Source organism: Diabrotica virgifera, chromosome 7 (assembly GCF_917563875.1).
Source record: "Diabrotica virgifera virgifera chromosome 7, PGI_DIABVI_V3a".
Taxonomy (NCBI): Eukaryota; Metazoa; Arthropoda; class Insecta; order Coleoptera; family Chrysomelidae; genus Diabrotica; species Diabrotica virgifera.
The window spans coordinates 247,459,274-247,485,786 of NC_065449.1; the positions used below are offsets into that span (position 1 = coordinate 247,459,274).

The 26,513-nt window shown below is 32.6% G+C and overlaps 1 protein-coding gene across 2 annotated transcripts in view; it reads left to right on the forward strand.

Annotated features, from left to right (window-relative positions):
• Positions 1–23,732, forward strand: part of LOC114326065 (uncharacterized) — an 87,240-nt gene extending 63,508 nt beyond the window's left edge. The window contains exons 2-4 of one of the 2 annotated variants that reach the window (XM_028274261.2): positions 3,820–4,313; positions 4,569–4,802; positions 20,596–23,732. In XM_028274261.2, coding sequence (XP_028130062.2) covers positions 3,820–4,313; positions 4,569–4,802; positions 20,596–20,743 — 876 coding nt within the window. In that variant the 3' untranslated portion in view covers positions 20,744–23,732. Of the gene's footprint in view, positions 1–3,819; positions 4,357–4,568; positions 4,803–20,595 lie in introns of both variants that reach the window. The other variant, XM_028274260.2, reaches the window with a different exon arrangement.
• Positions 23,733–26,513: the final 2,781 nt, after the last annotated feature.

The following is a 26,513-nucleotide window of genomic DNA, read 5'->3' on the forward strand; positions in this document are numbered from 1 at the left end:
TTTAATGATTTTTAACTTCCAGAAAAAGATATCAAAATAACTCCAAAAGCTACAGATACAGGCAATGTCAAAAGAATTAGTCAAATGCTTACGGCTTACATTTGAAAGGGTGGAGATTAAATTGTTGTCAAAATAAGAAAATAACTTTAACACTTTAATTTCATTAAAGAAATAATGATTTGACTCCTGATTTGTCTTATTATCCTGAATAAGAAACTTATTAAAGCTTCAGAACAACTTATTATCCTGATCTGTCAGTCATTCTTCAAGAACAAAACAACGTTTTAAATGATCGCTGTGATTTAATTTAAATATGTTTCGTGTGTGTTTACACCAGATTCTATTTAATTTCTCAACTTCTGTTTTAAAATAAATTTTTTTGCAATTTTTTTTTTCAATTTTTGACCCTGGGTTTTGGCGCCCTTCAAGGATGGCGCCCGTGTGCATAGCACACTTTACACATATGGTAGCGGGGAGCCCTGCTGGTAGTGGATGTGGAGCAGCCCTTTAGCAGTCCCTTTTCGTCCTAAATGGACTCCATATTCTATTGCCCGTTTTGATAGCTACTTTGTGTTTTGTGTGTGAGTGCTTTTACTGATTTTATTAATGTTCATGGAACTTCGATGTCTTCCATTGCTTCCCTTCTTAAGATATACGGATGGATCTATTTTGGCCATTCTGTTTTCTATTAGTTGTTTGACCATGTAAATGTGATCTAAGCATGCTCTCCCCGCTGTAAACCATGCGTGGTATTTTCCAATTTTCGCCTTTATATCTATTTCTAATTTTTCCTTTATGATATTTCCATATAGCATTTCCATAGATGATATAATAGTCCAGGGTAATAAGACAAAAATATACCCCGTTCGTGACACTTTTGGTTTTCTTAGTTCACAAAATGGTGTTCACAAAACATTAAGACTTATGGTTTTCTTAGTACAAACATCTTTGAGAGAATGGAAAAGGCTTCAAAATGGCGTATTACAGAGTTGTGTAGACTCATTTATTGTTAATATACTTAATTGCAAAAAGGGTCGAAATTGCAAAAAAATCAATTTCGCAATAACTATTATAAAAATAAGTGTACAGCTTTGAAATTTTTGTCAAATGAGGGGTTCTGTGGTGCTTAATAGGTACGTGATAAAAATTTCAAAGCGATTCATTCAATTGTTTAAATTTGATTCAAATTGTTTATCCCAGAGAGCTTTTTTTGCAATAACATAAGTCAGAAAAAAATTATTTTAGAACCATTTTACAGGTGTCGAATGAAAGAGCATGATAGTATAGTATAGTTGATCCAAAAGATGGCATAACCCAGACATCCAAAGTGAAAGTTATCCTTCAACACCAAATTGTTCTATATGGTCCACACAATGTCCAGAAAAAAGTCACACCATTTTGAGCGTCGGGTTTGCGGGGGAGAGGGGGGAGAAATCGGTAAATTCGTAGTTTTTTAAGTTTTTCGCCAATATTTCTAAAACTATGCGGTTTAGCATGAACAACCCTCTATACAAAATTGTTTTACATTAAATTTGAAATAAAAAAGGCCCTATGCATAATCTTTCTAAAATGAATGGTTCCACAGTTACGGAGGTAGTATAGTATAACTGGTCCAAAAAAAGGCCTAACCCAAACATCCAAAGTAAAAGTTTTCCTTCAACACCAAAATGTTCTATATGGTCCACATATTGTTCAGTAAAAAGTTACACCATTTTGAGCGTCCGGTTTGGGAGGGAGATGGGAGAGAAGCCGGTAAATTAGTAGTTTTTTAACGTTTTTCGTCAATATTTCTAAAACTATGCTTTAGCGTAAACAATGTTATATAAAAAAATGTTCTACATGAAATTTAAAACAAAAAATGTTGTATACATAATTGTTATAAAATCAACGGTTCCAGAGTTACGGAGGGTGAAAGTCGAGGTTTTCGATACTTTTTATATTTTTTGGGCAATATTTATGATATAAATATACCAAAAACCCAGACATCCAAAGTGAAAGTTATCCTCCAACACCAAATTGTTCTATATGGTCCACATAATGTTCAGAAAAAAGTCACACCATTTTGAGCGTCGGGTTTGGGGGGGAGAGGGGGAGAAATCGGTAGATATAAAAAGTATCGAAAACCTCTACTTTTCACCCTTCGTAACTCTTGAACCGTTGATTTTATAACAATTATATATAGAACCTTTTTTGTTTTAAATTTTATGTAGAACATTTTTCTATAGAACATTCCTTACATTAAAGCATAGTTTTAGAAATATTGACCAAAAACGTAAAAAAAACTACTAATTTACCGACTTCTCCCCAATCTCCCCCCAAACCGGAAGCTCAAAATGGTGTAACTTTTTACTGAACAATATTAGGACCATATAGAACAATTTGGTGTTGAAGGAAAACTTTTACTTTGGATGTCTGGGTTAGGCCTTTTTTAGACCAATTATACTATACTACCTCCGTAACTTTGGAACCGTTCATTTTAGAAAGGTTATGCATAGGACCTTTTTTATTTCAAATTTAATGTAGAACAATTTTGTGTAGAAGGTTGTTCATGCTAAACTGCTTAGTTTTAAAAATATTGACGAAAAACCTAAGAATCTACGAATTTGCAGATTTCTCCCCCCTCTTCCCCCCAAACCCGACGCTCAAAATGGTGTGACTTTTTTCTGAACATTATGTGGACCATATAGAGCAATTTGGTGTTGGAGGATAACTTTCACTTTGGATGTCTGGGTTTGGGTCTAACTATACCATACTATGAGCCAAACTTTCAAATTGGTTTTAAAAAAGTGAATAAAAATGCATTTATTAATAATAAATATTTATGCAAAAGTATCGTAAATTTTTCCTTATAAGCTTTTTGAATAACTTTTTTCAAAAAAATCTATTTTTTACCGTGATTTAGTTGTACAACTACCAAGTAATGTTATGTATATGATAATTGATGAAAAATTGTAATAAATATATTTATATAATTTATTATATAAAAAATAAAAAGTTTATAAGGATAAATTAACCATACTTTTGCATAATTATTTATTACTAATAAATGCATTTTTTATTCACTTTTTTTTAAACCAATTTGAAAATTTAAATCATGCTCTTTCATCTGACACTTGTAGAAATATTTTTTCTGACTTATGTTATTGCAAAAAAAAGGTCACTGGTATAAACAATTTGAATAACATTTAAACAATTGAATGAATCGCTTTAAAATTTTTGTCACATATTAAGCACCAAGGAATCCTTATTTGACAAAAATTTCAAAGCTGTATACTTATTTTCACAACAGTTATTGCAAAATTAATTTTTTTGAAATTTCTACCTTTTTTCGCAATTATATTAACAATAAATGAGTATATTAAACTTTGTAATACGTCATTTAAAAGCTTTGTCCATTCTCTAGAAGATGTCTGTACTAAGAAAACCATGTCTTACTGTTTTACATTAATTAGAAGAAAAAAAAAAGGAAAAATAGCCGTTTTTTGACACTAAATTGTTTATAAATAAAAATGGCCGCCAGATCCTACGCAGGAAATAGTTACAATTTGTTCTTATAGGTATTACCTGTTAAAAAAACGCTTCAGTACCCTGGCTGTTGAAGTGTCATGAAAAAAACCTTATTATGATGCTGGACTATAATTCTGATTCCTCGATATATTTATTATTAAAGTTACAAAATATCGAAGCAGCATAGTCTCATTCATATGTTCTACACAGCTTTCTGCCATTCAGTTACCTATAGTAACTTTTTTAAATTTTTATCCAGCCATGCAACACACAATTTTGACATTTTACTGATTTTTATTAACTTTTTTACAGGTGGCAATATTCGCTTTTGCAGCTGCTGCAACAGGGTCTCCTCTTACGACGTTTGGAAAACGGACTCCAGCACTACCAACACCATCCAAAGAACCAGACTCTTACCAGCCCTTCCAAACTCAGTTACCAATGGAACTAGAATTACCAAAAGAAGAAGCCAATCCTGTACCATTCTACGCTCCTGAACCATCCACGGATCTTAAAGCTCCACAAGAATCTCAAGAACCGGACTATTATCAGGTACCAATACCCAACCAAGAACTCGCGGCACCCATAGACACCGAGTGGAATCCCAATAATGATCCTATTTATTACTATGAAGTCCCAGCTATAATCAACAACCAGGAATCGCCTACGAGAGAGTTCCCTAAGAAATATAACGAAGATATTCACGACAAAAAGAAACCTTTTGCGTCCCAGCCAAAGGTTGAGATTATTTTCGAACCGATCAGCAAGCAGCAGTACGAAGAAAAACAAATAGAATTAACCAAAAAGTTTGATAAACTCGCCAAAAAGGAAAACCAAAAGATAATTCAGGTACTGCCCTCCAGAAAAATACTAATACCAAGGAAAAGGTCTCAAAACACTACTAAAACCATCGATAACATACCCAAATCTTCAGAAATCATACCTAAACCCACAGTAATCATACCAAAACCTACAATAATAGTACCAAAACCTACATTAACAGTACCTACATCTACATTTGTCATAGATCCCTCGACTAAACGTGGTGCATTAAGACCTAGACCTACTGCTGGTTTACCTAAATATTTGGATACGGTGACGACATCTAGTGATCAAGTTGAAAGTGCCAGTGGAACATTCGACCACGGTCTAAGTTCACAACTAACTGCTTCTTTGGGTATTCCTTCATCGGCTCCCACGCATGAGGGAGCTTCTCAGGGTGAAAGGCTTGAGTTTCATATGGTGGGCCATGACGGGCCGCTATCTTATAAGTGGGGCTATGATACTGGCAAAGGGTAACTTTCATGCTTTTTCATTAATCCATTGAAATGTTACATTTTGTAGGCCTTAGCGTGCATTTTTCAGAGAACGCAATTTTTTATGTCCTTGGGGGGGGGGTAAGTATAAGCTTAAGTTCAAGTTTGTGTGGTCGTCACCCTTCTCCCCCGGTCGCCATCTTGGAAAAAGAGATAAAAATAGATAAAGTTATAAAAAGTAAAAGGAATAAAGTTGTAGATCATTTAATTTACGATCACAATTTGTGATCAAATTTTATGAGTTACCTACTAGTTTACGAAATGCAGTGCGAAAACCCTTTGCACCCTTTTTTTTCAAGATGGCGGCCAGTAGACAAGGATGACGACCCTACAGACGTAAACTTAAGCTTATACTAAACCCCTATAAATCAAAAAATAAAATTGCTTCTCCTGAAAAATGCAACCCTAAATATAGCAATTCAATGGGCTACATCTGCTTTACTAAACTGTGTTTCTCATTTTCTTATAATTAATTAGGAATATACAATACAGGGTGTTTCATTAATAATTGTCCATATAGAAACTGGAGAATCCTTACGCACAAAATACGAAGATTTAACCTAAATCACTTAAATAAAATGTAGTTCCTTACTGAGTTACAGGGTGTTTTATCTAAAAATTTAAAAACTATTTTTGCTCATCATTTTAAAACTATTCGACGTATCCTTTTCATACTTGGCAGAAAGTGTAACTACTAGACACCCTACTAAATTATGATAAACAAACGTTTCTAGCTACTACCAGAGGCGTACGACAGGGAATGGTGAATGGTTGACCCTTCTCAAATTCTACGCTACTGGAGGAATTACTATTTTAGTGCCATTTTTAGATTCTACAATACTTTCTACGTAAATAATATACTCTTCATTGATAACCATAAAGTCATTAGTTTTCGAGATATTTGAAGTTAAATATGGAATGGCACAGTTATTTTGATTAATTTATATGATTCATATTTGATTAAAATTTAAACATTATTTGTACGCAGTACTTTAAAACTATTTGGCGTATTCTTATCATACTTGGCACAAAGGAACTTTACACCCTACTAAATTAAGATAAATAAACGTTTCTAGCTACTACCAGAGACGTACGACAGGGGATAGTGGCTGGTTGACCCTTCCCAAATTCTACGGCACTGACGAAATTGCTATTTTAGTGTAATTTTTTGATTTTGCAATACTTTTTATGTAAATAATATACTCTTCATTCGTAACGATAAAATGATTAGTTTTCGAGATATTTGAAATTAAAAATGAAGCGACACAATACACTGATCAAAATAACCGTGTCGTTTCATTTTTAACTTCAAATATCTCGAAAACTAATGACTTTATCGTTAAGAATGAAGAGTATATTATTTTTATAGAAAGTATTGGAAAATTTAGAAATTGAACTAAAATAGCAATTTCGCCAGTGGCGTACAATTTGGAAAGGGTCAACCATTCACTTTCCCCCGTAGTTCGCCTCTGTTAATAGCCATAAACGTTTGTTTAACATAACTAAGTAGTTTGTATAGTACGTATACTTTCTGCCAAGTATGAAAAGGATACGTCGAATAGTTTTAAAATGCTGAGCAAAAATAGTTTTTAAATTTTTATATAAAACACCCTGTAACTCAGTAAGGAACCACATTTTATTTAAGTGTTTTAGGTTAAATCTTCGTATTTTGTGCTAAGGTTTTTCCAGTTACTATATGGACAATTATTAATGAAACACCCTGTATACAGGGTGGGGCATTTGTGTGTAGAAGTCCAATTAGTCGTTTGTCGTAAGAGATACGAAAAAAAATATTTAGATAAAAGTTGGGGCACAGATAACACAATAATTTAAAAATATTTTCAAATCTACAGGGTCACCCGTATTGACGGGGTGACACAAGCTTATGTTTTTAATGGAACACCCTGTATATTTTTTCATTTTTGGATTCTCTTCGATGTCTTATTTCTTAAAATATAAGGTTCTGTAATATACGAGGTAGTTTACAAGATAATTACGTTTTTTTTAATTTCGTAGCAACATTCACACCCTGTAGAATTGTAGTGATTTGACATCAACATTTCTATTTATGTTCAAATAATTTTTAATATAGTCTACTATTGGTAAAAATTATTAATACATACAGCAAAATGTTTAATTTTAGTATACAGGGTGGGTTGAAAATAGGAATGAGTTTTCTTAAATGGAACACCCTGTATTTTAGGATTGTACTTTTTTATTTCTTAAGAATTGCATATACCTAACTGCTTTTTTTGTTATTCGTGATTCTTTAGCCAAACATTAATTGCAACAAAAATTACGTAAATTTTTATCAGGTTGACCGTAAAAATATTCATTCAAAACAAATTTTTAGAAAATAAATACATATTAATTTAGACTGATCCTTAATTTATTATTATTGGATGAGATATCAAAATAACTACGTAGTTAAGATTGTTGGTGCGTAAAATACCTAGTAATATAACATGCAATATTCTACCTAGTTGGCTATGACACTAAATTTGTTTAAACATTTGACATTATACTATTTTTACTATTACTTTGTATACTTATGTGAATTTTTCCAATTAAGAACCAATTAATATGGTTTTTATGCCAGGATAGTATAAAAAAATGTGCTAGTAGCAATAAGAATTTATCAACAGCCATTCCCTAATAGCCGACAACCAAGAAGAGAAACTTTTCAAAGTTTCCTAGAACGGTTTCAACGGACTGGACACTTAGATTACGTGAAATCTGATCAATCAAAAAATTGTAAATGAACAAACTGAATTAAATGCAATCCTTAGTTTCTAGCAAACTTTTAAAAGTTTCTCTTCTTGGTTTCTTTTCTTTGAAAATTTTATCTTCTTGGTTGTCGTCTATCAGGGAATTGCTGATGGTAAATTCTTATTGCTAGTAGCACATTTTTTGTTTATTCTCCTAGCACAAAAACCATATTAATCAGTTCCTCATTAGAAAAATGAATATTGGTAATGGTAACAAAGTAACTGGAATTATAAAAATAGTAAAATGTCAAATGTTTAAGCAAATTTAGTGCCATAGCCAACTAGATAGAATATTGTATGTGTTAATACTCTTTTACGTCCCAACAATCTTAGCTACGTAGGTATTTTAATATCTCATCCAATATTAATCAATTAATGATCAGTCTAAATTAATATGTATTTATTTTCTAAAAATTTGTTTTGATTAAATATTTTCATGGCCAACCTAATAAAAATTCACGTTATTTATGTTTCAATTATTAATGTTTGGCTAAAAGAATCACGAATAACTCACAAATTAAAGCAGTTAGATATAGGCAATGCATAAGCAATAACAAAGTACCTACCATAAAATATAATTTCATTACAATACAGGATGTTCCATGTTCCATTTAAGAAAACTCAGAAAATACTCATTCCCAATTTCAACCCATCCTGTACACTAAAATTAAACATTTCACCATATTAATAATGTTTAACAATAGTAGACTATATTAAAAATGATTTGAACCTAAATAGAAATTTTGATGTCAAATCACTACAATTCTACAGGGTGTGAATATTGCTACGAAATTAATAAAAAAACATAATTATCTTGTAAATTACCTCGTATAATATTACATTACCCTATATTTTATGAAAGAAGATATCGATGAGAATCCAGAAATTAAAAAATATATAGGGTGTTCTATTAAAAAAAAAACATAAGTTTGTGTCACCTTGTCAATACAGCTGGCCTTGATTTTGGTCCCTATCTGTGCCCCAATTTTACATAAATAAACTTATTACCTACGTATCCCTTCGACAAACTGGTAATTAGACTAATCGCACTAATGCCCCACCCTGTATATTCCTAATTAAGATGTTAACTTTTGTGTTTGTGCTCATTTTTTCCATCAACAAATCTACCACACGTTAGGAATCATTTGTGAGCATAAATCCTAATTCTGTCAAACATTTTATTAAAATTTCTAATTCTGTCACCTACTTGTGCACCTGTCATTAACAATAATATTAATGAACAATTACACAACCTCTTATTTAATAATTTTTAATGAATGTTGTTGCTGGAGCAAATCGTTAATTCACGATGTCGTGGTTATTCACTTAACAGATTCCCACATTAGCATTTTTATAGATGTATATTTTAATTTTATCATGATTGAAACGCTTAACCAATTTTATAGAAAGTAATAATTAAGGTTATTTAATTTATTTTTATATTTATATTGTTGTGTAGGACACAAAGTTTGTATTTTGGCACTGATTTTGTGTTTTTACCCTGAAAATTTCAGTAAAATAAGGGCCTTAGTAGTGTACGAAACAGAGGTTGAACCTCGCAAAATGGACACAAGTCCGGTTTTATTTTTTTTTCTGGTATATCAAGGGGTGCTTATTATGAGACTAACTTTTTCTTAAAAGCTTTCACCCCAGAACCCCCCTTTCATACCTTTAAAGGGGGTAATTTGTGGTTTTTGCGAAACGTAGCCCTTCCTGTACGTTTTGCAAAAAATTTACTTAATAGTAAAATGAAGAGGACTATATTTCATACTATTTATTTCCCGACAGCATATGTCTATCACACACCGTTTAGCGGGGGGTGGCGCCCCAAAGTTGACGAATTTTTAAAAAAGATGTTTTTAGAAACAAATATTTTTCCGTAACTGTACTGAAAATTAAGAATAAACCGTGCGGCAATTAATCACAAACAAGTGGCTGATTTTTTGGTATAGGTTTCATTTAAGGGCAATTGCAAATTTTTTAATTACAGGGTGTTACATATTAAAAATCCCCTTTTTTATACCATCTGAACCGCCTATGCTAGAGTAAAAAATCTTTCAGCGATTATCCATGTATTGGTGTTATTTACAAATTTCTATAGTTCACCCCCATTTTTTTCCGGAACCACCCAAAAAAAAGGAGAATTAATAAAGAAAGTGATTTTCTTGGAATCCTTCACACACCATGCCCTTTATTAAAATGCTTCATATATCATTTTGTGAACGTTCTTATTACCCATGCATGGACAGCAAAAGCGATTTCTTGATGCAACCCCTGTAGCCAAAAATAATAAATAAAGGGGGGTTGAATTTTTTTTTCTTTTTTGCCCATATGGACAATGATAGGGTTTTTCATAAATATTAATGATTATTGCAACATCCCTGCGGAAACTACCCCTATCCTTGAAAATAAACTGCAGAAACTACCCTTATCCCTTGAAGAGCATGTTTTTACGATTTTCTCATTACGTACGCATTTTTTTAAAACAAAACTTATCTATACAGAATTAAAGACCACTACTTTCTCTACAAATAAGGTCCTATGCATTTTTTTCGTATAAGCAACCGTTACGGCACAGTAGCGCAGTAAATCTCACAAATGCTTTGGCGGGCTCCAGTTTTCGTTCTTTTTTCGTCACCTATTCATTTTATAGATAACGTACTTATGGAAAATAAAAGAACACACTGTCTGCTACACATTATGACCTATGTATATTTTATTTCATTTTCTTTGCACTCTAAAGTCACAGTGGTGGCCCAAAATCAATTTTTGATTATTTTCTTTATTAATTCTCCTTTTTTGGGGTGGTTCCGGGAAAAATATGGGAATGTATTATACAAATTTGTAAATAACACCAGTACATGGATAATCGCTGAAAGTTTTTTTACTCTAGCATAGGCGGTTCAGATGGTATAAAAAGGTGTTTTTTTAAAATATAACACCCTGTAATTAAAAAATTTGCAATTGGACTTAACAGAAACCTATACCAAAAAATCAACCAATTATTTGTGATTCATTGCCGCAGGGTTTCATCTTAATTTTCTTTACAGTTAGGGAAAAAAATTTTTTTTTTTTAAAAACATCTTTTTTTAAAATTTGTCAACTTTGGGGCGCCACCCGCGCTAAACGGTGGGTGATAGACATATGCTGTCGGGAAATAAATAGTAGGAAATATATATAGTCCTCTTCATTTGACTATTAAGTAAATATTTTGCAAAACGTACAGCAAGGGCTACGTTTCGCAAAAACCACAAATTAACCCCTTTAAAGGGATGAAGGGGGGGTTCCGGGACCAAATTTTTTAAGAAACTATTAGTCTCATAATAAGCACCCCTAGATACACCAGAAAAAAAATAAAACCGGACTTGTGTCCACTTTGCGAAGTGCAACCTCTGATTCCTACACTATAGAGTCCAGTTGTCAGATACAAAAATACTAACAAAAACACTGAACCGTTAAAAATCATACGAACAAGCTGCATTTTGCTAAGAATGTCAATTTTGGGTCCCCAACAAAGATACAAATGGTAGAAGCCAAGTTACGACAAAGAATTTCCAATGCCAAGAAAGAAAGGTGCACTAGACAAGTAAAATATAATTTACATATGCTAAAAAATGAAAACATAGAGGAACAGTTCCAGTCAAATATAAAAGAAATCCTAGAACACACCTGGGCAGTCGACCAGTCAAGCACGGAAATGTGGAACAACTGCAAGGAGGCTCTGAAGTTAGCAGCCGAAAGCACCTTGGGAATATCCCGAACCCAAGAAAGAAACGACTGGTTCGACCAAGACTGCAAAAAAATAACAGATGAGAAAAACGAGGCATTTAAGACCATGCAACAACGGAAAACTAGGACAACAATAGATAGATACAAAAACTTAAGAAGAGAGGAAAAACGCATACACCGAAAAAAGAAACGAGACTCAGAAAATGACATATTAGAATGGCTTGAGAGCCATATGAGTCACGGAGAAACAAGAAAGTTCTACTATCAAATAAATACTATTAGAAAAGGATTCAAACCGAGAATCAATTATTGCAATGATAAGGAAGGTAACTTACTTACCAACAAAGATGATATCCTGTTACGATGGGTAGGGCACTTTCAAGAGTTGCTGGAAGGGGAACCTACTAACAACATAGAGCTGGAATACCGAAATGAGGAGCTCGTGGAACCCACCTCGGTAGAAGAAGTGAAAATATCTATTGAAAAACTAAGGAACCACAAATCTCCAGGCAGCGATGGCATCCCAGCAGAGTTATTTAAGCACGGTGGAGAGCAGATCACCAAGGTGATGCGATGCGAGAAATTGTTTGTAAAATTTGGTCTGAGGAGCAAATGCCTGAAGAATGGAGTTTAGGCTTAATATGCCCGTTACACAAAAAGGGAAACCAACTGGAATGCAATAATTACCGCGGAATAACTCTCCTAAATACAGCATACAAGATATTGTCAACCATTTTACACGAGAGATTGAAGCCCTATACCGAAACGTTTCTAGGAGAATATCAGGCAGGATTCAGGCGCGGACGTTCAACCATTAACCAGATCTTTACACTACGACAGATCCTCGAAAAAGCGCAAGAGTTTAACATAGATATGTACCATATTTTTGTCGATTTTAAAGCGGCATATGACAGTGACTTAAGACCAAGTCTTTACAATGCTATGAATGAGTTGGCAATTCCAAAAAACTCATATCTATGATAAAAGTGACAATGGCGAAGATGCTATCAGCAGTAAAAATTCAAAACGACTCGTCAGCCCCATTCGAAATACATAAGGGGTTAAGGCAGGGAGATGCGCTGGCGTGTCAGCTTTTTAATGTAGCCTTAGAAAAAGTTGTACGAGACGCTAATTTAGATAGCGGAGGAACAATATTTAATAGATCAGTCCAAATTCTTGCATATGCAGATGACGTTGACATTCTAACAAGAACCAGGGCGAGAACTGCGGAAATCCTAACCGATCTAGTAGCAGCAGCAGAACTAATGGGGTTACATATAAATCAAAATACAACAAAATTCATGGCGACCAACACAAACACAAGAGCTGGAAATGTTGATGCAGATATAATCATCAATGACCAAAACTCCGAAGCGGTCAAAGAGTTCATATATCTAGGGACATCGGTTAACCCCAATAATGACACATCTGAGGAAATAAAAAGGCGAATAATAATTGCAAACAGGTGTTATCATGGTCTATCAAAGTACTTATCTAACAAACGTCTGTCTCAAAAAACTCGTATAAGGCTGTATAGAACATTGATAGTCCCCGTTCTCACATATGGTTCAGAGGCATGGACGCTAACTAAAACAGATGAATCCGCTCTATCAATTTTTGAAAGAAAGGTACTACGCAAGATATTCGGAGCGGTTTGTGAGAACGGAATATGGAGGCGTAGATATAACTTTGAACTGCAGAATATCTACAAGCAAACGTTTGGTGGAAAAGATATTATCACGAGCCCCTGAATCGAACATGATAAAAAGGATTCTAACAGCTCAACCCGTGGGAATGAGAAGACGGGGTAGACCAAAGTTGAGGTGGATGGACGGGGGAACACAAGGATGAACGGGAAGGTTTCCAGTTGCCGAGAAGATCGGAGTCGGCAACTGGAAAGTGCAGGCAAGGGACAGAACAGAATGGTGTAGAACGCTTGAGAAGATCGAGGCCCTCTAAGGGCTGTAGCACCATGATGATGATGATGATGATGAACAAAGATACAAAAAAGTTTTCCACTCCTACCCCTTGGCTTCCACTTAAAACCCCCTCGTAGGATGAGAAAAACGGAAAACATCAATCGTTTCAATCAAGAACCGAAACTGAGATAATTTTGAATAAAATGTTTCTTGGCACTTTTATGTAGAATAGACCGTTCTCTCTAAAACAATACTTGAAGCAACCGGCGATTTTAAATGTCAGTTACGAGCGCGAAATCAATATTTTAAATAAAATTTGTATTTATAAAAGCACTTCATAGCCCGATCACGGAACGCAAAAATTTACGAAAACCTCCAAAAAAATAAAGGAAGGATGAAAATCTGGGAATAGGTATTTGAAATTGTCTATTAATATACAAGAAAAAGTTTACAATTCTACATCCCCTCCGTTTTACAAAAATTGGAAAATACGGGGTGAAACATTTTTTTCTCGTGGGTGAAAAAATATACGTTCAAAATAAATCCGGAATTCGATAAAATGACTAATTCTAAGTAACTTTTGTTCTATATAGTTTTTTTACTAAGTCAATACTCTTCGAGTTATTTGCGAGTGATTGTGTTAATTTTTAACAAAAAAAAATGTTTTTGGACGGTTTGTCGGAGATAATTTAAAAAGTAAGTATTTTAGCGAAAAAATACTTACTTTTTAGTAATAATCCCAAACCTATAAGTATCCATGATCACAATAAATTAATAACAAAAGAACAACTCAAATCTTGCAAAAATTGACACCAACAGCGAAAAGAATAGTAAGGATACAAAAGCTCTAATGGAAATAGGACGAAATCTAGGCGAAAAATAAAAGAGAAATAAAGAAACATAAATAAAATAATTTCAGTAGAAATTAGAAAAGATATAAGAATATATAATACTAATATAATTAGTGAAACATTAGAAATTAACAAAGATTTAAAGATAATGAAACGATAAGTAAAATAGAAATACCTATACAAGCTGAGAGAAACACGAAAAGGCAACAATGGGTAAACAGGATATTCTGAATATAACTAAAGAGTTTTACACACACCTTTATACCACATATCAAAGACCACAGGATAATTTCTCGACACGAGTAAGAGTAAGGACTCCAAAAATCGGGGATCTGAAGTAGATTTACCTATTATGACAGTATCAGAAATGAGAGTAGCTTTAAAGTAAATGAAGATCGTTCTATCACCTGGTGATGGTGACTCGCTATCGATGCAATAAAATCTGGAGGAGAAATCCTACCAAAATCAGTAAGCTGACAGTAATGTTTAATAAATGTTTGTTCGTCATATAAAGTCAAAATCAAGTTTGCCACAGTACAACGACGACTTGCCCTTATTGCATTCTAGAAGACATTCTGGTTTGATTAGAGGTAAATTTGTTCTACTTGCCTTGAGATTAACTTTTAGAGGAAATGTTTTATTAGGCAGTATAATGACATGTCACTTGTCGCGCCATTTCAAAACCACAACACTATTTTTTGTTTGTTTGGCAGAGAAACTCGCTTCTTTTATTTTAGCTCTCATGATATCCTTGGGCAAATAATTTCTGTTCTCCGTTAGTACTGCTCTCATAGCTACTGCAGTACTCCCTCCACAAAAACATTATGTGTATCATCTAAGATACACATAGCGTGTAAAATATATAATTTTCAAAAATTATTCCGTAGGCCAATGTATCAAAAAGATCTTCTTCTTCTGGTGAATATCTGTTACGAATGCTGACAATCATTTTGGCAATGATAATCTTATTAGCTGTTGCCTTTGAAAAGCCCTCTAGTGGATGTCTTGCAAACCAGGTCTTCAAGTTCCTGAGCCAAGATATTCTTCATCTTCCGACGCCTCTTTTATCATTCACCTTTCTCTGCAAAATTAATTTTAACAGGTTGTATTTTGTTTAATTTCTTGTGAGGTGGCCGAAATATTCTAATTTTCTTCTTTTCCCCGTGCACATTATTTTCCTCTCTTTGTTAAGTTTTTGGAGTATTTTGGCATTTGATATTTTGTCCATCCATGATATCTTAAGAATTCTTGTATATGTCCACATTTCGAACGCTTCCAGTCTCTTCGTTGTTTCGGTTAGAGTCCAAGATATCAAAAAGATAACCAAAATAAATGTAAAATATTAACAAAAAAGTCGGAAAATGGTTAAATTTTTTATAAAATATTTTAAAAATTCAAAATACTAGATGAAACATCGAAAATGGATGTTATTTAAGGATATGACTTGGCGCTGAAGGTGTTAAAGAATAGACGTCCATCAAGTTAGCAAAACAAAGTCAGCAGAACACAGTTATTCTTACACCATAATTAAGTGTAAATAAAATGCAAATTTAATGTTCAAAGAAAAAATGTATTGCTCTTTATTTTAAAAAGTTATCGCATGTTCTGCTAACTTGATAATCAAGCTAGCAGAACAGTAGTTCAAAAATTGATAAATCATTTATAATTGAATATCACGCTCGACTGGGACACGAGTGACCATTAAATTTTAATCCTTAAATTTTTTAAGCACATGCCAAGCTGGTATTTGTATAGAAACATACAAATTCTTAATAGTGGTAGTACCGAAATATTTTTTTATTGTCCAGTCGGTGTTGAAACCTTGCAGTCGGAACCATTGAGAATTGATAAGAATTGAATTTTGTTGTATTGTCGGAAAGGCGATCTTTACACTGTCAATTTTATTGACGAATAATAATGGTACAAAAACTTTTGTGCAGTGAAGAAGAATGGATCTAGAGTTTCAAATCGCATCTGCTTTTGGTAATTATTGATAAAATTCCCAAGGTTTATTAATTTATTAATTAAATTTATTGTTAAAACATTTCATTTGCATTTAATTCAGAGAATACTGTGGTACCTATTCAATTATTTGATGATTTATCAATAATTATTGAACTACTGTTCAATGTTAAAGTTGAACTACTGCTAGCTTGAAATCAAGTTGGTAGAATATGCGATAACTTTTAAAAAGAAAGAGTAATAAATTTTTTCTTGGAATATTAAATTTGAATTTAATTCAGAGAATACTTTGGCATTCAATTATAAATGTTTTATTAATTTTTGAAGTACTGTTCTGCTAGCTTGATTATCAAGTTAGCAGAACATGCGATAACTTAAAAAAAAGAGCAATAAATTTTTTCTTGGAGCATTTAATTCAGAGAATACTTTGGCATTCAATTATAAATGATTTATCAATTTTTTAACTACTGTTCTGCTAGCTTGATTATCAAGTGAGCAGAACATGCGATAACTTAAAAAAAAAGAGCAATACACATTTTTTCTTGAAACATTAAATTTGCATTTTATTTACACTTAATTATGGTATAAGAATAACCGTGTTCTGCTGACTTTGTTCTGCTAACTTGACGGACGTAAAGAATAGTTTAAGTAAATTGGTCTTGAAATTTACAATGCGTCTTTAATCTTTGAGTTTCTGGAGATCATTAATATTTGCACATTACCTATATGTATAAAAAATCCGTTGCAAATTACTGACCGACCTCCAAATGGTTATTTATAGCAAAATTTTTATGCAGAATAATAACATACTACAATTACTTTATTACCTACCACATAAAAAGGTTATTCTAATCCTGAAAAGAATGAATGAAAACAATTGCTTGTTAAAAACATTAGAGTATGATGTAACAAAGTCTTATTTAAATCAGAAACGGACTTAGGGATGGCATGTTTTAAATAATTGACATTTATCGCTTTTTTCCCACAAAATCAAAGAAGCAACCCCCATCTTAAGTTTTTTAACGCTGTAAAATCTTCTAACGAATGTACCAATATGGGTCTCCCGAAATAGAATGCTGCTGTTTGTTGGATTCAGAATAAAAGGATACACACGAGAGCATTTACCTTACCCTCTTGTCTGTCGTTCCCTTTCTAGGACTTTACTTGATATTACTCCAGTTATTGCCTCTACGATTACTTTGTATTCATTTTCTCCTCTTCCTGTCACTTCTATTATATTATACGCCCTGACTTCGTCCATCTTTCGTATACCTAGCTTAAAACCTTAACCCCACAATCAACTCAGTTGTCGTCTTCTTGCTATCGTATTTTTACAAGGGTGTGAAGACGCCGTGCCCCTTAAGGAACTATGTGAAGAAGTAGTTGATCTCCCTATGTTGAATACAGACAAGTAGAGTGTTGTTGTCTGAATACAGACAATAATACAGACAATATTATGAGGATTTCGAATAACTTGACTAGATTCTGACTATAGTCTGTTGACTATTGACCATAATAATAAGATCGACCATAATAATAAGTAAGTCAACTGTAAAATTGTCAACTGTCACACCCATATAAAAATATTCAACTTAAACATGCCACAAGAAAATAATTTCAGAACCTCTTTGGTTCTATGTAGTCTAGATGGCATTATTTTGCTTATTACTTCAATACATTTAAAGACTTTCAAACTATTTTAACCAATGCGCTGCTCAATGTTCCACATTGTTAAAAATTATTTTCAATGTCTATAATGGATACATAGATCGGGATATTTTATTTATTTGATTGTTCTATTTTAATCGTCGCATTTAACGATTATCTACTGGTTAATGGGATAATCGGATAATATTTGATAATTTAATAAACGATTACTGGCTCTGATCAGTTTCTTGCCTGTTTGTTAAAAACAAATTTCAATGCGAGATTTAACCACGACTTTATATTCCACTAAATCGTGAACTTCTATTAAAATCTGACGGTCTAAGTGCATATTGATATTATATTTTATTGACTATATGATATTGACTATTAATCATTAAGTAGGTATATTTTACACAAAACTTTCTATTACGGTTCTGTAAAATTGCTTGTGGCGTTTATTATAAAAACGATATATAAAATTATTCAGGAAGTAACAACAGAAACACGTTTATAGTGCGCATTATGGTATCAATAATTAGCAAAAGAACTGTTTGTGGTTAAAATCTATTTAAAATTCAAGATATTCCTCCTGATATCAGACACGGTAGAATAACAACATTGTCCGATTATTCTAAATTACGAATTGTTAATGGTTTTTTAAGCTTCTTGATATAATAACAAGTGTTACATCATTTTTCTAGTTTTATTAAGAGTGATTGAATAATAAAATGATATAAACTTTGCGCGAAAAGGAAACACGAAGCAAACAGAAACTCGTTAGTAGTTTATGTCCCATTCTGGTGTCTACTGCTTAAAATCAATTTTCTGCACCGTATGTCAACATTGGTCTATATTCTATATTATATTATTTCGTATATTGTCATATTCGTTCTTCTTGATATTGCTTTGCAGTTGAGTAATCCTCTATTTAGTGCATGTAATAGTTTTCCTGTACTCCTTAGTCTGTCGTTTATATCATCCTCAATGCTTCCTCTATTATTTAGGTATTATTGTTCCCAGGTATTTGGTCTTCCGTACCTTTTTCCTGTTATTGTTATTATCTGTGTCTTCTTTTATATCTAATATCTAATAGTAGGTACTATATCATCTGGAAATACGCATATTTCTGCATTTATTCATTTGCATTTTATTCCATCCTTTACGGTTTTTTTCTTGCATTGTTTCACTATCTCACTTATTACATTTATAAAAAGTACCTACTGGGTTTAAACTACCTTTTTGTCTAACTCCTTGCCTTGTATCAAATGGTTGCGCTTGCATATTTTGTGCTCCTATTGTACCTATTTATTGTTTGCATATGTAGATGTACTTTTAGTTGTTTCTATTAAGTCTTTGCTTACTTGTTTCTTTCTTAGGCTATCCCATGTAGTTTTCCTTTTGATTGAATCGAATGCTTTTTCCATGTCTATAAAACTTATGTATACCTCTTTATTTTTCTGTAGGGCTTTCTCTATTAGCTGCTGCATGTAATGAATGTGATATTGTGTCTTATATCCTTTTCTTAATCCGCTTTGTACGTTCTTTTTAGTTTATGTTCTATCTCTATTCAGATTTTTCTTTATATTATCATTTATTTCGTATAGTTTTTCTGCTACACAATAGGGGGATATGTCTCTATAATTCTGACAGTCTCTTGTATATCCCTTCGTGTATACTGGTACAATTATTGCATTTGAATATTCTCTAGGCAATCTTTTTTCTTTCATATTAGATTTTTTAATGTATAATAATCTTTTCTTTACTTTTTCTTTTACATATTTCAACGTATCTGGACTAATTTCATCCCAAGGAGCTTTTTCAGTTTTTATCTTTCCAATTGCTTCCTCTGGTTATTCTTCCTGTGTTTGCTTGTTTCCTCAGTATTTTCCTTTAATCCGCCCATCACATTGTTTTCATTTTATAGTCGGTTCGCTAAACTCAGACACAACTGGCTAGTGATTTTAGTAAGTAATTTTACCAATTTGGTAAAATTGGCAAAAAAAAATTACTAAATAGCTAATAATTACTAAATAGTTAGCAATTTTGCCAATTTTGGCAAAATTGGCCAAAAACAAAAAGTTACCTACTAAAATCACTAGCCAGTTGTGTCTGAGTTTAGCGAACCGACTATACTTAGCTTTTCCTTAGCAATTGCCAATTGACAGGCTATTGCGGTCCAATACAGATGCAACTGCTATTTCGAGTAGGGGCACATGCAGTTCCCGGATAAACTTATCTATTTTCATCGACTTTAAGTCGGCTAATTTAATACTTTTAAGTATGCAATCAACAATTTCAACTCAACCACTGTTTGGTTTTGCGGTTATTAGCGCAAAGTTCCCTGAAGATGGACTGATAAGTCCGAAACCGTTGTTCCTGAACAACTATTGTAATCCATTTGAATTTTTTATTTAATTTTTAATCAAATACCGTAACGTTCTTTAAATAAAACTAACGGTTCAAATTTATGTAAGACTATTATTTATTTAGAAACTTACAGTTCGAGATTATGTGAGATATTTTAACTAACTGAAACTAATAACATAACATCGCTCTTTATATACATAAATGCGGTTATTCGAGAATTATCTAGGATGCTCTGCCCATCTCTAGTTCATCGCGCCAGCTAATCGCACTTTCTGGAACCTCTCGCCCCCCGTCAAGCACTTATGCTTCGAGAACACGCTATCGAGTCGGAACCGTTATACAGGGTAGTTCCAAAATAACCTTTTTCGTTACAATACTTATAAAAATTACAACAGCAGTTTGTTATTTCGTTATTAAAGTTTTTTAAGTAAATGTTTAAGTAAATAAATATTTATATATTTATCTAAATCTTTTACAACGTAAACTGAAACACATAATATATAAAATTGCATATTTTTTTTTATTTTAGGCACAACAGACTATTTAGATTCGAAGAGCGAGATAAGGAAGGGGTGGTAAAAGGTCACTATGGCTTTTACGACAAAGAGGGGAAGCTGCAAGTAGTCCACTACGATGCCCACCCGCATACAGGATTCCACGTTGCAGAAAATTCATAAACAATGGGAAAAAGTAGTCAAACTTTGATCAGACTGAATTAGAAATTATCGATAGATAATTTTTAATTGCAGAATATTACTTATAGATTTTTTATTTTTATGAAAGGGTGGTATTAATGTAAGGGCGAATAAATATACACTTTTGAGGATTTTTGAAGCGAAGCTTCTATATTGACGTTGTATTAATTTTTCTCTATAGTTAAATGCTGAGTGATCGTCACGAAATAGTTAAAAGAGTCCATTTACGCGACGAAGCAAGTCCGTAGTTTCAATGGAAAAGAAAACATAAGCCGTGAAAAAAAATTTGCTGTGAAGCAAGAGTCAGAGGAAACATCTTAACAGGTACGGCTTCTGAAATTTAAAAGCAAAATTATGAAAACAATAACAGAGCAAACTGTAACAAAGAATAATAAAAAGAACTTCTAAAATTGAAAATAAATTATACTTGGAAATCAATGTCAGAATGATACATTTTGTATCCTTTGGATTATGCTCAACTAACGATAAAAGGAAAGATCGAGGGAAAGAGTAAACTAGAAGAGGAAGGAGGGAAGAAATATCCGACATGGGCCAAATTTTGGACAGTCAATAAGAACAGCTGGAGACAGAGAACAGTTTGCAATTGTAGCAACTAATCTCCATAGAGAGGATACTTTAAGAAGAAAATCCTTTGGAGGCTTTTTTAGTGTCTGGATGTATAAAGAAAACTGTTTTTTTTCTCTAAAGGTTAGCTCTAAATTCTTTGGTTTGATGTCATTAGCTTTATTCTTTATTTTGTAGACGCTATTCTTCACCGATTTTATAAAAAAAAACTGTCTTCCTGTGCTCTTACCACATGACCTATCCATATTATCCGGTTAGCTTTTATATAATGTCTGACGATGTTTTTAGTACCATACAGTCACCAATACATACAGTCACCAATTCGTCTCTTTGAGGGCCAAATATCATTCTGAGAACCTTCCATTCAAATACCCTCAGCCTATTTATTGGCCGAATATTTTAGATGTGGTCTTAATTTAGATTTACAAGGATATACAAGGAGTATAACGCTTTATTCCCCGCAGATATCCTTGCTAAGACTTCTTTGTCTATATGGTTGTCATCTGTAATTACCGGATTCAGATATTTAAACTTTTTTGCTACTTCTAAGTTGTGGTCATTAATAATTATGTTTTGCCTATCTCTTGGTCTTGGATTTTTGGTTACTAACGTGTACATATTTCGTCTTACTTCATTTATTCGAAGACCCAGACTACCTGTTTCCTCATCGAGTTGTAAAAACACCTCTCACGTCTCTTGTTGAATGGACGACGCTGCATCTAGATCATCAGCAAAGGCTAATAATAATTTTGATCCTCAGCTCAGACGATATTTTACTTATTGCACATTCTAAGGCCAGATTGAATAGCAACGGTGATAAGGGGTCTCCTTGTCTGAGTCCTAATATTATACTAAATGGCATCGATGTTCTGTTTCCCATATTTAACTGTTCATATGAGTATGTCACGCAGGACAGAACAACATATAAGTGTTAATTAATTATAAATTAAATGATCCTGGATACTACACTGAACAATTGAATTTTATAATAATTCATGTTATATCAATGACATTATATATTATGCATTTTAGTCCCCTGTGTATTCGTATTCGCCTTTACTTTTATCAATAAATATTTTTTTACATACATGTGATATTTACACTTTTATATGTACCTACTTTTTGTCATTCGCTGTTATTTTCTCTCTAGCTCTTTAGATTCTTAGTAATTTTAATGTTTTACTAATATGAGCCATGTTTTTTTACTATGTTTTGCACCAAGGAATGTAGCATTGCTTCGATTTGGAATGCACACATTGTTTAGTCTATTATTATTATTATTGTTATCAGTACCTTTATGCAATTACCTACTAGTTTTTTAGCACAGCTTTATCTAACTTAATGTATATTAGTACTTAAATCCTGAGAAATTTATATGCTATATAAAAATGGTGGATTTTTCGTCAATTTGTCATATGTAGAAGAGCATAACTTTGTTGACATATAAAAATGTTGCATTTTCTTGTAATTTGCTGATATTTTATGAATTATAATACTAAATAACAATGGAAAATATAAATTCTAAATATTTTCACCTTCCTCCAGCTTATACAGAAATTTTTTATTATAAAATTGTAAAAATACAATTTTATGGGGGTTTGAAATGCACATATTGAGTATACTCTCCCTGAACATCAATGCACTGGTTGCAATGAGATTCCAATTTATGAATTCCCTCCCTGAATTGAGAATCTCGAAGACCTGCAAAATACAATTCCACAGCTGTTATGACTTCATTATTTGATGATGAAAAAGGCTTTCCACCCACGAATTTTTTAGTTAGTGGTCGCTAGGGACAAAATCTGGTGAATAGGGTGGATGTTCTCCCAAAATAAAGTCAGCATGAATTTTATGTATAAACAAAGTCGCGAAAATATGCCTTAAACGTATGACGCAATATTGTTATTTATGTGGTTGACGAAAAATGTTTCCTAAACTAGATGTCCTTAAAACAAAAACATTACAACACTTGTTAAAGAGTCATCTTTGACCAAGCAATAAAATGCTCAAATCAATCGATTTTATTTATTCAATGTTATACATTGACTGTATTTAAATAGGCAGATGTGTTATACAGAATGCTAGATTTACGACATTTTTGTTTAGGTATAACATTATTAAGTTGGCAAAGATATTATTTATATTTGGTATTTTCGTTAATTTCGCTTTTAATATCAAACAGTATGGCCAACTGCAGGTTTCGCCAACATAAATACACCGTCATTTAATAAAACCCAGTTAAAAAATTATCTACAGGTTATTATTAATCATCGTCAGAATATAGCATTTTGTATGATCAATACTATAATTATAAATGTATGTGATTTATTGTTATTCCGTTAACGTTAATGTTTTATGCATAAAAAATAAAAAAACAATAATAAAATTTTGGTCTGTCATTTATCGTAACCTAACTTTGATATGAGAGTTGTGAAAAATGGGGATAAAGTTAAATACTACGAAAACCAAAATTATCGTTGTTCTGAAGCTATTTCCTTGTGGCATTTTTACGATTAACTATTTAGATGGTAAATAAACCACAATTAAATTGAAAAAATAAGTTTATTAACGTTTCGACGCCCAAATTGAATTGCCAATATGAATGAGTCAAATTAAATAAATTATTAGAAGAATATTTTTACTTAACAACAATATTTTTGTTTAATTTAGTAGTATAACAATAAAACACTGAAAACGTTTATTTTCTATACTTCCAAAAAATTTATTATAACTATGTGACTACAGCTGTTTCGGCAGAGTGCCTTTCTCAAGTGATTTAGATTACTATATGTGTTTGCCTTTTTAAAGTCTTTTAACTGAAGAGGTTGAGGAGTGGGGAGCTATTTGTCTCGAGTTAGTCATTCAGAATTATATCTGTATTTTTCAATTTATTAATTTCCATAGATTCTAATAAAGATAGCTTAAGGCCTTTATTTTGAATATGCAGAATTTGAAACTGTTCATTAAAAGAATGATTATGATCTAGAAGGTGAAGTGCGTATGTAGAAATGTCTGTTTTTCTATTGTTGAAAGGTCGTTTGTGTTCTGCTATCCGTTTGTCAAAGTTTCTGTCAGTTTGACCGATGTAAGTTTTCGGGCAGTCACCACAAGTTAGTTTGTAAACACCACTCTGTAGTTGTTTTCTCTTTCTGCTCTTATTGTTCTTAATATATTTGCTTAAGTTGTTAGTTCTGAAAGCTGGTGTTATTCCTTTCTTTTTTATGTATCTGGCTATTTTTGTTGTTATCTTGCCAGTATATGTGATAGAGCAGAAGGTACTGGGTTCTTTCTGTGGTGGTGGATAGACTAATTTCAGGGCTTTCTTATAGAGTTTTTGGTTTAAAATTTTGTTAACTGTTTGTTCGTTATAGCCATTATTTACTGATATTTGTTTAATGATGTTCAGTTCTATCTAGAAGTTATTTTTTGACATGGGAATTTCTGTTAGTCTATGTATCATGCTATGGTAGGCTGCTAATTTGTGTTGTGTAGGATGGGATGATGAATTGTGTATAGTTGTGTTAGTATGGGTAGGTTTATGATATACGGAGAACTCATGTTTGTTGTGTAGTCTGGTAATTGTTACGTCTAGAAAGTTAATGGACATATTCTGTTCTGTTTCTATTGTAAAACAGACTACATAGACTAATAGAAATTCCCATGTCAAAAAATAACTTCGAGATAGAACTGAACATCATTAAACAAATAGCAGTAAATAATGGCTATAACGAACAAAGAGTTAACAAAATTTTAAACCAAAATCTCCATAAGAAAGCCCTGAAATTAGTCTATCCACTACCACAGAAAGAACCCAGTACCTTCTGCTCTATCACATGTACTGGCAAGATAACAACAAAAATAGCCAGATACATAAAAAAGAAAGGAATAACACCAGCTTTCAGAACTAACAACAACTTAAGCGAGTATATTAAGAACAATAAGAGCAGAAAGAGAAAACAACTACAGAGTGGTGTTTACAAACTAACTTGTGGTGACTGCCCGAAAACTTACATCGGTCAAACTGACAGAACCTTTGACAAACGGATAGCAGAACAAAAACGTCCTTTCAACAATAGAAAAACAGACACTTCTACATACGCACTTCACCTTCTAGATCATAATCATTCTTTTAATGAACAGTTTCAAATTCTGCATATTCAAAATAAAGGCCTTAAGCTATCTTTATTAGAATCTATTAGGAAATTAATAAATTGAAAAATACAGATATAATTCTGAATTACCAACTCGAGACAAATAGCTCCCCACTCCTCAACCTTTTCAGTTAAAAGACTTTAAAAAGGCAAACCCATAGTAATCTAAATCACTTGAGAAAGGCACTCTGCCGAAACAGCACTCTGTCACATAGTTATAATAAATTTTGTGGAACTATAGAAAACAAACGTTTTCAGTGTTTTATTGTTATATAAAATGAACTTCCATCAAGTAACGGTTGAATCCATCAATTATTAATTTAGTAATATATTGTATTTTGACGACACCCGATTTGGGCGTCGAAACATTAATAAACTTATTTTTTCAATTTAATTGTGGCTTATTTCCCATCTAAATAGTTAACCAAAGTTATGAAAAGAGCAAAGAACAAAAATTGACCCCTTTCAATATATGTGAACCACCAACAGCGTAGTCCAATACAAATAGCTTGGATGCTTATTCAACAATCAACCTAATTATAAACAATAAGTAAGACAATTAGAGGTAGCCCGACAAGGCTTTATTAAAATGGAAAGCCTATTTTGTAACGGTAGCATTCATATCAGTATTAGATGTCGTTTTCTACATGCTATGTATGGTCAATAATATTATATGGAACGGAGACCTGGATACAATTTAGAAGTCTTGGACAACTCACGCCACCAACGAAAATGTCCTGAGGAGTATAGGTACAGATAGGGAGCTGCAAAAGATTATCAAAATTAGAAAAGTTAGCTACCTGGGACACATAATGAAAAAGAAAAATACCGCCCCGCGCAACAGATTATTCAGGGAAAGATTGAAGGAAAACGGGCTCCCGGCAGTGGCGGCTCGTGGCCTTGACAGGGTCGGCAAGATTTTTTTCTCCTCATTTAGGTATACCATCTAATTAAAAGGCTTAAATCATCGTAGGAGATTTTTTTGTTTGGTTTACTTGACATTCTCTCTTGTGTCA